The following is a 13,992-nucleotide window of genomic DNA, read 5'->3' as shown; positions in this document are numbered from 1 at the left end:
ACATTTTTGGAAAATCAACAACAACAAAAGGTGACAACCTTAGTGTTTTCTGTGCAAGACAGAACTTTCAGATTCCTTTTGAATCTCTCCAGCATACAAATGACATCCAAATGTTATCTGATATTTTTTGTAGAGGACTTTGGAGTCATGCAAATCTCCTCAGACCTTGACTTGTAATTAAGATACAAAATACTGTAGAGGTTAAACTGTTACATTCATGTACATTCCCAGAATTTTTAGTGGCAGCTCTCTTCTATATTGCTGTCTGCTCCTTTCTGCTCTGAGAGTAGAAACTATAATGGCTCGGTACATGTTCAGTAAGTGGTTGGACCCAATTCTTTTTGAATATAAACTTCTGAAGCTAATTTTTAATAGATGGATATGCTTCCGAGCCCCAAGGAGGAATATTATGCTTCTGATATTATTAAACTTAAGTAAAAATTAAAAAATATCAAATGTTCCTATATAAAATACCAAATGTTCCTTTTTGAATATGGAGGAGAAATTGCTGTATAAATAGAAGCAACAAGTACCGTTGTATAGAGTTCATGTATTTGGGTAGTTTGACAGAAGACATGAGGTGTGGTTGTATATCTACCTAAAGGTTAATTCCTTGCTGTTGAAAAATCCCTTTGGCAACTGAACACACATGAGGCTGTCTGTTGTTTCCTTCCTGAAACAGAACTGAATTACTAAGAAATATATTGCTCATGGTTGAGAGGGCCTGCTGAAGAACATTTAAGAATTTTTGAGTAGGAAATGTGTTTGCAGAGCTGCTGTGCTGAGCTTGAGGGAAGATCCTGGAGCACTCCCCGGTAGAAGCAGCGAGTGCTTTCCACGGGCTGGCTGGTGGGAGACCGAGCCTTGGGTTAAGCACGGCTGCTGCTCCCTGCTTCTGCGTGTCTGTAAGGGGGGGGAAATGTCTGTGAGAGGACTTTCTTAGCATGCTTTCTGGATGGCTGCCTGTAGCCACATCTTCTGTGAATTATTTTGAAAGAAAGACATTACTTACAAGACTGATGGCCATTCTGCCTCTGGAGGGTGGTTGTGTGAACCCTCAGGAAACCCTAAAAGCAGGAGGAAATTCACTGGCTCAGATAACTGAAATTGCGCTAGCAGAAATTTTTCCCGCTGGATCTAAAGAACTGACTCTTCAGGTGGGAGTGCCGATGCTGTCCTGCCTTTCTAGTCACAAGTCTCTTGTTTTTCTTACTGACTTCCTCCTTCCAACAGCAGTCTTGTGCTGAAATCCCCCTTGTGATTTCAACTTTCATATTTTTGTTTCTCTGCTACTGCAAATCCCATCTGGATTTTTATTTAAGAATACTTATATAATACAATAAGAAGACTTGTTTTTAAGCTATTCCGCCAGCGCATCGTGAGTCCTTAAATCAGTCTACAGCCATTTAACAAGATTCATTCTAAAATGCTGTAGCATAATGTTTACTTACCCTTCCCCAAAGAAAAAACCTTTAATATACATGTCAGGATAAAATCTTCTCATGTGCCTTGCTGCTTTCTGCATTCAGTGGGCTCGTTCTGTTGCCAGGCATTGGATGATCTATTGATGCGAAGATGTGCTGTATCAGGAGTTGATGCTCTGGTTTCAGATCAGCAAACACACTGATTGCTATAATTGTGTGCTAATATTTAGGTTGTCACAAAGTGCAGTCATTTTTCTTACCATAAACTTGCTGGGAAAGACATTTGCAGTTAAAAAAAAAAAAAAAAGAGAACTAGAAAATGCAGCCTCCAGAGGCTATTGCTTTATCTGCTGATGAGCTCAGTGCAAGGTGAATTAATTTTAAGTATTAACCCAGGCAGACTTCACAGGAACAAATTCCATGTCCCTGAAACTCACGAATTTGTGTATCTTGAATGATCATGACCACAAATGAGATGTGTGCCAAGAGAAAGTTAGCAGTAACCTTTTCAGATGTAGTGTTTGTGTGCTGAAGCCCAGCAAGCTGGCAGGACTAGAAATAGCTTCGCAGATGGTACTTGGCACGGCACCGAGCAGCTCTCCTCTCGCGCGCTCCTCGCCCTGCCTGTCAGTCGCGTCACCCAATGGCTGCTTTGAGCAGGGGAATGGCAAGGCTGAATTCAGCTCACAGGAGGCTGTGAGGTCAGACGTCAGGACTGCACTATGCATGGCTGAGTCAGTGACTGGGAGGAATTGAAGTGGATTAATACCTAGAGGGGCTCGCGTCTTTCAACACCTAATGGACTGCCTAGCTACAATCTCTTGTCCTTGAGAGGAAGATGATGGAGGAAAAAGTAAGGCTCGCTGGTGGTGTTATCAACTGCTGAAGAGATGATGGAAATATCAAATATGCTGAACTTAACAAGTAATGCCAAAGGATGCTGATCTGGCTTTCAAAGCTGCATTCTTGGAAGGAACACAATTCCTTTGTGCTTTGATTTCAAAATTATTTCCATGCTTTTGTGTTTCCTCCCTGATAGATACAAGAGGAAGGTGCGTATCTGTTAAAATAATTTGTGGGTAATATTCAGGACCTGAACAAGTAACAAGGAAAGCACTGTCCTTTGTGTGTACCGGTCAATTTACGTATCTGCTGACAAAGAACAGACTTCAGGGGGAGGAAGAGGAGCATAAGCATTGTTGTTGTCTAAGTCATAGTCATAGGAGCAGAACAGATTTTTTTTTTGTCTAAAACCTTACAGAAATATTGCTGGAAGTTGGTGTATGTAAAGCTCTATATCCATGTTCTGCAAGTGTTGATTATGTGAATCATCCTAGGAAAAGATCGGATCTAAGTTTATATGTGAAGAGTTACTTAATATAAGTTCTAGAAGATAAAGGGAGGGAACAGAAGGCTGAAAATCTTAGTTAATATTCTATTGCTGCATCCTTTACACTTATATACAGTTTTATGCTATTTTTTATGGTTGTTTTTTTTATGGCTTTTATATCGGTTTGCTACCATAATTCTGTAGACAAGTGTGTTTATTGGCAGTGTTCAGTGGGATGCACACAAACTTTTTGTATTGGAATACATGCTAATTGTTTTGGCAGTAGAATTAATTCAGTTTAATCACTTCTTTTAATCATTAGTAATATATTCAAACCAATATGTTGTTATGTATAAAGACAAACTGAAGCTCTCCGTCCACAGATGATTCCAAAGCATCATTAAATCATAAATTAAAGAGCTTTCACATTTTTTTTAAAAAAAAAAAGCTCTTCTCTTACTGCACAAATAGAAAGCATACCAGTATGACAAATGTACCATTTTGATGGTACTCTCCTCCTTTACTTCATATTAGATAGGTTTCCTTAAATAAAACCTTTAGCTTATTTGGTTTTCTTTGTGAGATAGCTGCTTTTAAAGAAAATGCCTTTTTTTTTTTTTAAACAAAGGCAGAGTTTCCTTTATCAGTGACTGGGGAGGGAAATAAATTCACTTACTGACCTAAGGTTCTTGAATGGCTGCAATGCTACTGTCCCAGGGCTCCTTTGGAGCCAGGAAAAGCAATATATTGAATTTGTGAATGTTGTCTAAATGCACAGATATTCATAGGGCTGGTTTCTTTCCAGTTGGAAGGCAATTGACAAAGGAAGATAGTCTTAACCTTTCCTTTATAAACTTCAGTGGACTAGGTAGTTTGCATAATGATTTTTTTCCAGCTTAGTGAATGAGGAAATGAGGCTGTGGATTTACTTTTTTTTCTTACCATTTTAAATTAAATGCAATATGTTATTAAGCATCCAGGAGAAAATTTTTGTACCTCCATTCTTGCCCGCAGCTTCCATGGTGCAGTGCGCAGCTGTTAGTCATCGGCTGGGAAATTAATTGAAAGATCCAAATTGCAAGTATTTCTTTTTAGAGAGAGAGAGATCTGAGACTATAATGACTTTCTTGGAGGCTTGAAGTAATGTGCTGTGCAGAGCACCCTTGACTGTTGTAGGCTGAAATTACAGATTAATAGTGTGACAGCCAGGTGCTGCATAAGACCGGGGGCTTCCTGGCACTTTTATCAGTGGTTCACTGGTGTTGTATCTAGTCTGTGTAGTGCAGCTATGAACCACAGTACTTAACTAACAGTTTGCCTGGTCTTGTGAGTAGGGCTGCTCTGCTTTTATTGGTGGTGCTCTCATCACCAAGGGGAGCTGCACTGACACAACACAGCTCCCTCGCGGACATCCCTTTGGCTTGCTTGTAGTGTTGGTGACAGGTTTGTAGTGAAAGCCCGATTTTTCAATGAAGGGTTTGGACTTCATCTAGAAAATGCACAGGCAGGTCTTGGTTAGCAGCTTCAGAAATCCATGTTTTAAAACTATGGAGAGACAGCAAATGCTTTGGTCTAACTTAACAAATGAAATTAAGTAACTCAGAACAAGTTTTGCATTGCTGGAGTGAAGCAAAGAGTTTGCATTTCCCTGTGGAAACTGCCTCCTGTTCCCAGTGGCTTTGTTGGGGGAATGAGGGGGGAGATGATATTGCTAAAATGTCCTTCTATCAGGAAAAAAAAAATATTTGGTAGCTTTGGTGTCTTTTTTTTTGAATGCTTGCAACTTCTAAAGCCTCTTCATAGTAAAATATGTCATAGGTTGTCCTTCCTATGTATTGGTCAAAGATGTAGCTCCTTCTTCAGCCTGATACAATAGCTCAGTGACAGGGTTCTCCAAGTCCAAATATCATGTATTAAAGCCAGTGTCTCTTCTGCTGTGCTAGGTCCCACCCATTCCTTTATGCTCTCTTTGCTCAGATTTAAACTCAGTTTAGTTGCCTCATTTATTGTAGAGCAAAGTTGTACTTCAGTGGTAGTATTTATCTGCCTACAAGTAGAACTTCAGATTTTTGTCACATACGTCTCCAGTGGATCAAAGAAATATGTTTAATTCTTCCTGTGTAGTGTGATTCAACAGTGATGAGATTTAAGACTGACATTGAAAATGGCTGTTATTAAGATGAGTGGAGCTTCATGATTCGGCACTGTCTCGAGCCAGACTGCTCGAATCTCAGAAGCCTTGCATTCTGTGTGGCGTTCTCCTGGCTAGCGGGTAACATGCCCAGCTCACAGTCAGCACTAACCTGTACGTTAAAGGGAGACAAGGGCAGCATAGAAGTAGACCAAACTAACAGCGTGTCCAGCTGCATCTCAAAAACTCTTCTTCAACACTCTTTGCTACTCTGCCAGGCTCAGAAACGGCTGGGTAGGTGAGGGTCCTGCCCTCCTGGCTGGCGGCCTCTGTCACGGAGCTGGGGGCGGCAGCAGGGGCTGTGCCCAGGCTCGTGCCAGGCTGAGCACGGGGCTGTGGCTGACAGTCGCCACCAGCTTAGTCCCTCACGCAGCCACGAGCGAGGAGGAAGTGTGAGGCCGACTGAGTCAGTGCCGCTTCCTGCAGCACCTGTTTTTCTCAGCTCCTGCCAAGAGATTATTAACCTGGGCTCATCCCGCTGCAATGTGAACTCTGAATCACAGCTTTGAGGGGAATGCGTCTTCACGTATTTTTCTAGATTAAGAAACACATTCCAATTGTCATCTCTGTTAAAGGGTAGTTCATGTCAGCTCTGCCAAAATGCATGATAGGCTTACCTGCCCTTACAGTGGTTTGGTTTCATTTTCTAGCATATGTCCCGTAAAGAAACTAGAGCACTTCAGCTGTAGATAAACAGAGGCGTACACTTAGATGCTATAAAATCTGGCACCTGCAAAACTCAGGTTTCTCACAGCATGGTTAAAAATACTGGGGCTAGGATTGAAATGTGCTGTTACAAAAGGCTCTGTCAGGGTTTGCTGAGATACTCTCCGCAGTACTGCTGGGTACAAGTTTGGTAGCTGGTTTGTATCTGCACATCATGCTCCGACCCCATAGGCGCACGTGAGATGGAATTTTCTTAAGTGCGTGACCATTTCTTGGGAAGTTTAGCTGTAGTGTAATTATTAATTAATCATGTATAAACAGCATTCAGACTTTGGGTTCATGTTAGATTTTAATTATAGGCTACAGTCCTCCATTCCTGATGCTTTGGAGTCATATTTCGTACCTATTTAAATGGTTAGCTTCTGTATGCTTTAGCTAATATTAAAGAAAAGGTGCAAAGATTTTCCTGAATTGTTGATGCTCCTTGAAAGGGAGGTTGGCAGATCTTACCCTTGCAAACTTCTGTACATTTTATTTTCATAATACAGAATTTAAAGGAACAAAATAAGTAAGGAAATGGATTAGCTGTGCTGAAATACATCTTCATATACTCAAAATAACGTTGAAAGTCCTGTGAAAAATACTATTTTCATTTAATGAAAGTGTTTGGATCGTAATTCTTAAACTGTAAAATCTGAACACTTCCAGCCATGAGCAAGTCTTGCAGTTGTTCTGCCTTATTCAATAGACCTTTGGCTGACTTCTCATCTTAAAGATGCATGTCTTATTGCAGCATATTTTAAGCTTGGCAGGAAACAGTATTGCAGTACATTCTCTCTGCACCAAACTTCTGGTTTATCAGATACAAGCTCTTTCCCTCAAATGGTGTGGGGGGAAACTTGTGTTCCTTAGCTGAGAGTATATTTCTTATTCTTTGCATTGTGCTAATACTCATTCTAGGCCATTTTTAGCACCAATGTAAAATGAAGAAGATCTGTTACAGGTTTTTTGTTCTGATTTATGTTCTTCCTCTTATCAGTCACTGAAACACAAAGCTGAAAAATGTCGAGTTAGATGCTTGCTTTTTGGACTAGTCCTGTGTGGTGATTTTTTTGTTTTTGTTGTTTTTTTTGGTCAGTACTTCAAAGCAACTTAAAAATAGAATATTCTGCTCAACTTCCTTGTTCATACTTGTAAAAATTTCTTCTTAGCTAGGGCCTTATTCTTACCTCTTCATGTTCTTGAATACTACAGCATTCCTAGCAATCATGTTTAAGGTCTTTTGGTAAATGGTGGGATTCACAGGCTGCAGACAAGTGGAACATTGAGGATCCTGTGGGAAATGATTACTTGTCTTTGCCTGTCAGATCTTGTAGCTGCCTGCATTTCTGTCCCGGTTGCCCAGTACCCGAGGTTTTGGGAAAGTTCCTCTCAGTTAAGCTTATGCCCCATAAATATGGAACATTGTCATGCCTGTGCTTGAAAGGCAGATAGCGAAGGAAGTGATTTAGGAATTCTGGTGGGGTACAAAGACGCAGATGTGCCTGTGCTCTGCTGATAGGAAATCTTATTTAAGAGTACAAAGGAATATGTAAAGAGTACAAAGTACATATGTAAAATTAAAAGCAATAGCTTTTGCAAAATGCTATTAAATTTTTTGGTAGTTTCTGAGAGTACTGAACCTTGAGACTGAGAGGTTTTATTGATAGGTTTAATAATTAATTACAAAATAGAATCAGTATCTTAACATAGGGAATGTAACATAACTTTTTCACAGTCTTAAAACAAAAAACACTTTAAACCATTAAATTAAAATCTGCTAGTTTAAAACAAATGTCCTGCTTGTTACTGACAGTGCTGTAGGTCTTAGCTTTAACAATATAGTTTGTATGTTTGCTGTATTAGTTGTGGTCACTTATTATTGCTCCTTCAAAGAGTAACTGAAAATTTAAAAAAGATTGCACAGAAATAAACTCCTGGCTGGTAAAATTCTGGCTGGTGTGTCTTGATGTATTAACTAGTTAAAAGCTGATCTACTTTAAAAAGGGCAAGTTGCAAAGGGAGGAAAAAAGCTAACTCAATACTAAAAGCCTGTGCTCTGAGAAATGTTTTCCAAACCAGGTTTTATTGGAAAAAAATGACCCCTAACTTTTGGTTTCATTGTTTGATTAGAGCACTTAATTTAACAATAAGAACCAAGATTAAATATTCATTTGTATTTGAATAACCTGTTCTGGAAGGGATTTTTGTGATTGCAGGTTTGCAGGTAGTCTCATCGGATCAAGCAGCATCTCTTTGTAGATCATGGAGCAATAACCAGCTAATTCTTGCTGTTGTCATAATGTTCCAGACCATTGTTTATGTTTGCAAATGTCAATATGAGTACAGCAAAGAAAGAAAATGGATGTGAATAATATTAATCTTCACAATTTACACTCTATGTACATGTTCTGGATGCCTTTAAAATTTAAATGTACAATGTTTCTGAAATTTTGAAATGCTGAACATTTTTCTTCTGTTTTCAGCACCTCATCTCGTGTTGCTAAAGGAATAGACTGTACAAAAATGAGCCTCCAGGGGGCAAGTGGTGGACATGAGAGATCAAGGGACAGACGCAGATCAAGTGACAGGTCTCGTGACTCATCCCATGAAAGAACAGAATCTCAGCTCACTCCATGCATCAGGAATGTTACTTCACCAACAAGACAGTACCATTCTGGTGTGTTCAGATCTATAACATTTCAGGATTAACGTTTTTTAAGTTTAATTACCATTTTGTTAAAGAAATACAATAAAAAGCATTATTTTTGTTGATGCCACAACATTCAGATTTTCTTAGATGTGCCGTGGGCTGGCAGTACCCTTTTTTGCTAGAACATCATGTAGGAATACATAAAAGTTATGACTGTATTTAATTTGAATCACAAGAATGATCTGCTGTAGTTTTCCTAAGAAGAGAATAGACTAAATTTCTGGTTTATTTGGTAGGGTTTGACTACACAGAAATAGAGGTTTTTTTTTAATTAAGTGACAAGACCTGATATGTTTCTTTAAGCTATAGCACTAAACAAAAACTGCAACGCATAGCTCCAATATTATGTTGATTTGCTTTTTCAATACTAGAATGCAAAAGTTTTCTTGTCAGGAGTTTGGGGAGACAAGGTGGTTTGATGTGAACTTTGAGGTTCAGCAATGCCAACTGCAAGATCCTACTAGCTGGATTGGGGCAATCCCTAATGCCAGTACAGTATGGGTAATGAATTGGTTGAGAGCAGCCCTCTGGAGAAGTTCTTGGGAATACAGGTGGTAAAAAATTGGATGTGAGCTGGCAGTGTGCGCTTGCAGCTCAGAGAACTGATTGTATCCTGGGCTGCCTAAAGACAAGCATGGCTAGCAGGTCGAGGGGTTTCTCCCCTTCTGCTCTGCCCTTGTGAAGCCCCACCTGGAGTCCTGCATTCAGCTCTGGGGCTGCAAGCACAAGAAACATGTGGAGCTGTTAGAGTGGGTCCAGAGGGTCCAGCTGGAATTGTCTAGCCTGGAGAAGAGAAGTCTCCAGGGAGACCTTATTTGCAACATTTTAATACATAAAGGGGGGTAGGGGGGTTAAAAGAAATACAGGGGGAGACTTTTTACCAAGGTCCATAGTGACAGGACAAGATGGTAATGACTTGAAGTTGGAAGAGGGTAGATTTAGATTGAATGTAAGGAAGAATACATACATACATATATATATATATATATATATATATATATATAATTATATATTTTTATATATATATATTTATATATATATATATATATATATATATTATGAGGATGGTGAGACAGTAAAATAAATTGCCCAGAGAAGTTTCAGATAGCTCGTTGTTGGAAGAGTTTATGGTCAGGTTCGATGGGGCTTTGGGCAACCTGATCAAGTGAAAGATGTCCCTGCTTGTGGCAGGCGGGCTGGACTTTAAATGATCTTCAAAGGTCCCTTCCAACCCAAACCATTCTGTGATCACCAAATAGTAGAAACTTTACGTTCTCATATCTAAACAGTAGCTATTTTTGATGGCTTCTTTAACTAGAATAGCTTTAACTGAGTTTTTATCAGTTTGGCATGTTATGTCCCTGGAAAGATACAAGCTGCATAGAGCTTATGTGAAGTTATAATTTTTGGTTTTTGTTTTTCTCCCTCCACCTTTTCCCCTCTTAAGATCGAGAAAAGGATCACAGTTCATCTCGACCAAGCAGCCCTCGTCCTCAAAAGACTTCGCCTAATGGTTCCACTGTTAGCATGGGGAACAGCAGCAGAAACAGTAGCCAGTCAAGTTCAGATGGGAGCTGCAAGGCTGGTGGAGAAATGGTGTTTGTATATGAAAATGGAAAAGAAGGAGCTCGGAATGTAAGAACTTCTGAACGGGTAACACTCATAGTGGACAACACCAGATTTGTTGTGGATCCTTCTATTTTCACTGCACAGCCTAATACAATGTTGGGCAGGTTTGTATCTTTTTTTCCTCTCCTTAATCTCTAACTGTAGGTGAGAGTCATTTTGTAGGTGTGTTTTTTAAAGGTACTAAAACTATTTAAATGGCAGTTGAACTCATTGCTCCAGCTGATCTTCTAACACTTGATATTATAAATTTGTAAAGGTCTTCAAGTGAAAAAAGAGATGAAAGTTCTCTGCCTGGCAGAGATGTCAGTGGATGTCTATTACCTAGAGACATCATAAGTAAATTAACATTTCATATGAGAATGGTACTCATTTCCTTCTGTCTTTCTGGGCATCACTTCTGTATCGAGCCTGCCTCATGCTATCTGTTTTTAAACCTAGTTGTTTCATAAAACAAAGTCATGAACATTTAATTTTTTTCAAAAGCAGCAAGGAGGAAAACTTGAAGGTGTTTTTTTTTCTTAATGGGCTTATGTGCACAGCATTCAAGCTCAACATATTTATCTTCTGAAATGCTTTTTGGAAAGGGGAATGTCAAATGGGTATTGTCAGTATAACATGTCAGAGTCTCAGCAAAGAGAACTAATGTTTAAAATGGTCAGTAGTTGAATGAAAGTCCACGTATTTGTGTCTAATATTTCCTGTAGAATCTATAATGAGCTACTTATTTAACATGTTTACGTGGGAGAAGATTCTGTACTTTACTTGCTTGGATACTGACTGTTTTCACGTTATCCAGATGTAGAGAACAATGCTTACAAACTTGCAGCAAGAAAGACTTGTTTTGCCTGTGTTGCTTTGGATTTGGCTTTTTCATTTAAAAAAAGAAAAGCGAGTGTTTTGGACGTTTCTCAGTCCAAAAGGATATAATCATATTTTAATTATGTATATATGAAGCTATTTGTCAAGGCATAGGTTGTATACACAATGAACCAACTTCATGCTTTGTTTAAATGACCCCAATGTGGGATAAATGGTACCTTGTTCCCCATTTTGTGGAAAGTTGAGGGAAGAGTTACAGAGAGACAGAAAAGCTGTTAGAATCATAGAATATCCCGAGTTGGAAGGGACCCATAAGCATCATCAAGTCCAACTCCTGATTTTGTATAAACAGTAAAGGGAAATAAATCGAAGCAATCATTAAATAATTTATGTAAGGCGTTTGCATACTTACGTTTTGTGTGTGTGTGTGTATATATGTGTGTATATATATATACACACACACACACACAAAAACTATACAGACTAACAAACGGGTGGTGTATCAGCATGTGTTGAAACAGTCTTTTTTTTCCTGTCCAGCTTTGGAGTAAGTGGTGCTGGCTAATGCAGTAGATTTTTTTTGTGCGTGTGTTGCTGTGTTATTCTCCCTTGGGGACTGGTTCAAGGAACAAGCTTATTTTATCTTCTGCTAATTCAGAAGTAGGTTAATAAAAATGTGGGAATAGTGTTCTAAAATGCAAGTTATTTATAAACCCACTCTTCCCCAGTATTGGTTCACAGGACACTGAGCAGGAATTGCTTAACTAGAGTGCACTAGGTGGTAAAAGTAACTAAATAAGAACATATTCTTTGCCTCAAGCCTGTATCCTGTTAGACTACTGTTTTCCTAAATGTTTCTTGGCTTGAAAAGTGGTCAGAAAATGCATGTCAAATCATTAAGTGAAAAAAGTGAATTTGTTCTATCTATTTGTTCATCTTCTATCAGAATGTTATTTTTAATTTTGGAGTTAACTAAATATCTTAAATTAAACTGTAGTGAGTTGCATGTGCTTGAACACTTGGTTCTGTTTCTTAAACTACTTCAGGTGTTTTTGAATAGAATTCCACAACAAAGTCTGGTCTACTGCAACACCCACCACAAATGGACAAAAAGGCTTTTTTGGGGTTCCTCCCACAGCCTCTGGAACCGTCAGGAAATGGCTTGCTTTGACTACTCTTTTGATCAAATGATATTGGCAAGTTAATGTTGAAGAAAGCTAGTCCTTCCAGAGTTCCACTGAGCTTTCTATTTTCTAGTAGTCTTGCTAATTATAAACCAAACTGTATGTACATAAATAGGCTGGTTTTATTCCTTGCTTTTTGAGTGCAGTTTCTGATGTTTTACTTCATAGATTCACAAAAAAAAGCATAGTAAGGACATAGTAACATAACTAACTACTTATTTTTGAGCAGGATGTTTGGATCAGGCAGAGAACATAACTTCACACGTCCTAATGAAAAAGGAGAGTATGAAGTTGCTGAAGGAATTGGGTCTACCGTGTTTCGTGCTATTCTGGTGAGTTTTTATGGAGTAAAAAAAGGCAGGTACTAAAAGTAGTGTTAGGACAAGCACTGTAAGTATTAAGAAATGTAAGTTCTTTATTTAGCCTTACTTATGTATCTGGACTTATTGGATGGAACAAACACTGTTCTTCTGTATTGTTCTCAAGAGCGGGAAGTTGTTTGACATGAAAACACTCTTAGGTTTTCTAGATACGTGCATGTGAAAGCCAGGGTGAATACATAAAACCAACTAAAAAAAATACAGACTGCCAGAAATCTATTTACCTTCTATGCATCTAGTTCACCTAGTTCAGATATATTCTATTTATCCCTTGTGCTAAAATTAGTTAAAATACACTACTGAAAGTTACCTTACTGCAGGCCACAGGAGAAAAGCAAACTTCAGTCTCAGAAGAAAATGTGCCCTTACATATTTCATGTCTACATAAAGAAGTAAAGATGCTATACTGCTTTGTCAGTGGAAGTGGAATAGCAAAAGCTGAGTGAAGTGTATATATAAAAAGCATCATACATGCACCAAAATGATTTCTGTTAATAGTTTTTGCTTAAACAATTGTTTTAACCAGAGCTTACTGCTCTGAAAGCAGCTATCTGAGTAACTTGAAGAATTTATGGACAATAATATTCATTAAATTGTATGTTTCTTTTTACGGGGTTTTATTGTGGAGAAATAATTTGATTTTTGAGGCTGAAATGTATTTGTCAGTAGATGTTTAAGTGATTTGTGCTTGTTTGTTTGCTGCATTACCTCAGGATTACTACAAGACTGGAGTGATACGCTGTCCTGATGGGATATCTATTCCTGAATTGAGAGAAGCATGTGACTATCTCTGTATCTCTTTTGAGTATAGTACCATTAAATGCAGAGATCTCAGTAAGTATGGAACTTATAAAAATGACTTCCATTGTATAAACTAATATAAGCAAATACATAGAGGGATTAATTCTGAATTGTATCCTTTAGTGAAGTAAGGAACATGTCTGATACTACATGAGCAAGATACATCCTATTATCCCTTACATAATAGGGCTCTAAAGATGATAGATGTGCAGCTTGTGAAGAATAATGGTTTAGATATTGAATTATCTGATATTTGGATATTTTTCTGCTATGGTGGGCAGTGTGGAAGTCTAACAAGTTTAAACTTTTGTGATTCATTTGCAGTACAAATACAGTAATGTTAAGTAGTATCTTTTTGCAGAAGAGAGAGAGGAATAAGTTATTCACCTCCTTGCTTATGAGAATTAAGCTGCGTTGCTAGCAAAAGTACAGCTTTGCTGGTGATGTAAGGCTCATCTGAGCATGTAGCAACTGTCCAGCTTGCTTCTTTCTGAACACAGGCAAAGCTTTGGCCAATGTTTAAAATGAACTGGCCTGTCTTTGATTCCTGGGATCTCGTGTTGTTTGTGCAGTGCCCAGTGACACATGCAACCTCATGGTGTGTTGGCTGCTGAGTCACATTCAGTGCACCTTGTCCTTAGCAGAAGGATTTCACAGGCGATAGTAGGAGGATTTTGAGAGGCTTTAGTTTTAAGCTAATTCTTATGAAAAGTGGGTTGCATGTGCTACTCCTTCACAACTGGCTGAAATAGTGTTTCCTTTTAGGAAGCCCAAGAGGAGTCTTGCATACAATTACCAAATGTTTAGTGGTAGTAA

At 38.6% G+C, this 13,992-nt stretch overlaps 1 protein-coding gene across 5 annotated transcripts in view; it reads left to right on the top strand.

Moving 5' to 3' along the window:
* BTBD10 (BTB domain containing 10) overlaps nt 1-13,992 on the top strand; it is a 30,068-nt gene that overhangs the window by 11,933 nt on the left and 4,143 nt on the right. For 4 of the 5 annotated variants that reach the window (XM_040559376.1, XM_040559373.1, XM_040559374.1 and 1 more), the window contains 4 exons: nt 8,137-8,330; nt 9,811-10,096; nt 12,225-12,327; nt 13,089-13,209. In XM_040559376.1, the coding sequence (XP_040415310.1) occupies nt 8,177-8,330; nt 9,811-10,096; nt 12,225-12,327; nt 13,089-13,209 (664 nt within the window). In that variant the 5' untranslated portion in view covers nt 8,137-8,176. Of the gene's footprint in view, nt 1-2,336; nt 2,477-8,136; nt 8,331-9,810; nt 10,097-12,224; nt 12,328-13,088; nt 13,210-13,992 lie in introns of those variants that run through there. The other variant, XM_040559372.1, reaches the window with a different exon arrangement.

The sequence above is a fragment of the Cygnus olor genome, chromosome 5, assembly GCF_009769625.2.
Source record: "Cygnus olor isolate bCygOlo1 chromosome 5, bCygOlo1.pri.v2, whole genome shotgun sequence".
Taxonomy (NCBI): Eukaryota; Metazoa; Chordata; class Aves; order Anseriformes; family Anatidae; genus Cygnus; species Cygnus olor.
The sequence above is the reverse complement of the archived record's forward strand: the minus strand, read 5'-3'. Positions and strand labels throughout refer to the sequence as shown.